This window comes from Octopus sinensis, unplaced genomic scaffold, assembly GCF_006345805.1.
Source record: "Octopus sinensis unplaced genomic scaffold, ASM634580v1 Contig03316, whole genome shotgun sequence".
Lineage (NCBI taxonomy): Eukaryota > Metazoa > Mollusca > Cephalopoda > Octopoda > Octopodidae > Octopus > Octopus sinensis.
This window is the reverse complement of record NW_021826429.1, coordinates 5,001-8,164: the sequence shown is the minus strand read 5'-3', so window position 1 is coordinate 8,164 and position 3,164 is coordinate 5,001. Positions and strand designations below refer to the sequence as shown.

The window sequence follows — 3,164 nt, the reverse complement described above, 5'->3', positions numbered from 1 at the left end:
GGTTCGAAACGTTAAAGACTTTTTCACATCCCAAGCGTTATACTAATACATCTATTTGTTGTCTACACCACCTGTCTTCGTCTTTTGTATGTTTTTTTGTGTGTGTGTGAATTCTCTACATACATACATACATACATACATACATACATACATACATACATATATATGTTGACATTGTGTCTTGTCTTTATCGCTGCGTTGTTAAGGAGTCTGCATTGCACCTGTCCACTTTCGGATTCGATCGCACAGCGCAGCATATTGGATAAGACTTTTCCAAGATAGCCCCGGACCGCCAAAAGCTTGCGAGGGAAATTCTCCAGAGAGAAATTATGTAGAATCCCATCGAAATTGGCAGACTTAATCGGTTACCCGGTTTAACACCACAACCCAACCGTTTAGTGCCTTTAATAAAAAAAAAACCCTCTTTTGTATGTACTCGGGGTAGATAGCTAGTCAAAGATCCTGAAAAAGACCAAGGTTGCAGCCCCTTTTACCTAAGCTGTGAAATATGAGAAGGGTTTTTTTTTTAACCCAATATTTACACATTATTATTATTTATAGTTTATCTAAACGTTCAGAGTTCAAACTTCATCACAGTCGACTTTGTCTTTCATTCTTACGGGGTCGATAAAATAAGTACCAGTTGAACGCTGGGGTCGATGCAATCGACTGACTCCTTCCCTCGAAGTTTCTGGCCTTATCTTTACGTTCTGAGTTCAAATTCCGCTGAGGTTGACTTTACCCTTCATCCTTACGGAGTCGATAAAATAAGTGTCAGTTGAGCACTAGGTTGGATGTAATCCACTGGCCCCTTTCTTTGAAATTTACTTGGGACAAAATTTAAAACCATTATTTATAGCTATTCTGCTTCAAGATCCAATGTTCCAACGAAAAATTTTATTATTTGATTGTTTGATGTATACTTTTATTTGCATTTCTAATAGATTTTTTTTTCCTTTTTTTTTTCCTGCTTTAACATAAACCAGACGACTACACCATTGCTGATGCGATGAAGAAAAAAATCCGTGTCTTGTGTTGGGTTATGACAAGTCCACAATCTCTGAGCACCAAAGCCATACATGTGAAACACACGTGGGGAAAACGATGCAATAAAATACTTTACATGAGTTCAGTGTCCGATCCCAAATTCCCAACCATTGGTCTAAATATTTCCGAAGGGAGGCAACACTTAACGGGGAAGACTATGCAAGCGTTTCGCTATGTTTACCAAAACCACTTCAACGATGCTGATTGGTTTATGAAAGCGGATGACGACACCTACGTCATTGTGGAAAATCTTCGGTACTTTCTCTCTACTAAGAACCCCAACGATCCCATTTACTTTGGACATCATTTTAAAACCATAGTTAAAGGAGGTTATCACAGCGGCGGTGCCGGGTACGTACTCAGTAAAGAGGCTTTGCGTCGATTTGCTTTGCTAGGAAATTCACAGCTTTGTCGTCAAGATGGAGGAGCTGAGGATGCAGAAATAGGCAGCTGTTTAATGAAGTTAAATGTCACAGCTGGAAAAACTGTTGATAACCTTGGAAGATCACGTTTCCATTGTTTTAATTTGAATACACATCTTCACGGAGGTTTTCCGGATTGGTTTTACAAATACGATTCAAACGGAGCTAGATCTGTAAGTATCTAATTTTACACCATTGTTACTCAAATTTTTTCCACAACTCCTCATTATGCTGTTGACTTTTTGTTATTTATTTATTTATTTATTTATTTATTTATTTATTTATTTATTTGGTGAGGTATATTTCTATTTTGTAGTCTTTTAGTTTGTTTCTGCTTTTAATTCCTACCAACCTTCCACCACACCAAAATTATGCATGAAATTGTTCTGTTATTGTAAATTGGGCTATTTCCCCACTTTGCAACATTCAAACGTTTCTCTTCCGCTCACACTTTTTACCATCAATAATTATTTCCGAAATAAGGCGGCGAGCTGGCAGAACCGTTAGCACGCCGGGCGAAATGCTTAGCGGTATTTCGTCTGTCTTTATGTTCTGAGTTCAAATTCCGCCGAGGTCGACGTTGCCATTCATACTTTCGGAGTCGATTAATAAGTACCAGTTACGCACTGGAGTCGATATAATCGACTTAATCCCTTGTCTGTCCTTGTTTGTCCTCTCCGTGTTTAGCCTCTTGTGGGTAGTAAAGAAATAGGTATTTCGTCTGTCTTTACGTTCTGAGTTCAAATTCCGCCGAGGTCGACGTTGCTGTTCATCCCTTCGGTGTCGATAAATTAAATACCAGTTGCATACTGGGGTCGATCTAATCGACTGGCCCCTCCCCAAAAATTCGGCCTTGTGCCTTGAGTAGAAAAGAATAATTATTTCCAAAATGGAAGAATTTGTGTTCAGTACTGCAAGACAATTAAGTAGCGTCCTTGTTGTAGACAACATGGGCATTGTACCGCGTTGTCCCTATTTCCATAAAGCGAGCATGTAGATAAGAAAGATGGGGATCCGTTGAAATGTTTTTCGCCCTTTTCTTCGTACAATTGACTGCAACATCAAAAGAAGATGGGTTCATTTAGTTGCCAGTAGAAAGTCGAAAATAGTCGTTGGGATCACGATCAACGTTAAGGCCGTCTATCTGACAGTCTCTGTGATGCTCGGCATGTTATAAGATCTGTAGAGTGACTGACCAGTAAACCCGGAAAGAGGAGCGGGTATCAGACCTTGCTTGACATTCATTGCTTTGGTATCTGCGTGCGTATATATGTATATATATATGTGTGTATATATAATATATAATATATATATATATATATATATATATATATATATATAGTGTGTGTTGCGTTTGTGTGTATGCATGTGTATGTGGATGTGTGCGCGTAAACGTTTGGCATAGTGTCAGGTACCCAAGATTTGAATGTCTTTTTTGTGATTTATATACGTGTGTGTATGTGCGTATATATATGTGCGTGTGTGTGTATGTGCGCATATATATGTGTGCGTGCATGTATGTATATATATATGTATGTATATATATATATATATATATATATATGTATGTATATATGTGTATGTACGCATATGTGTGTATGTATGTGTGTGTGCATGTATAAAGGCACAGGCATGGCTATATGGAAAGAAGTTTACTTCACAACAACATGGTTTTGGGTTCAGTCCCACTGCGTG

General features: G+C 38.3%; 1 protein-coding gene across 1 annotated transcript in view; it reads left to right on the top strand.

Moving 5' to 3' along the window:
- Positions 1 to 956: 956 nt before the first annotated feature.
- Positions 957 to 3,164, top strand: part of LOC115227450 (glycoprotein-N-acetylgalactosamine 3-beta-galactosyltransferase 1) — a 3,987-nt gene continuing 1,779 nt past the window's right edge. Inside the window, exon 1 of the mRNA XM_029798279.2 lies at positions 957 to 1,642. Within this exon, the coding sequence (XP_029654139.2) occupies positions 1,010 to 1,642 (633 nt within the window). The 5' untranslated portion in view covers positions 957 to 1,009. The remainder of the gene's footprint in view (positions 1,643 to 3,164) is intronic.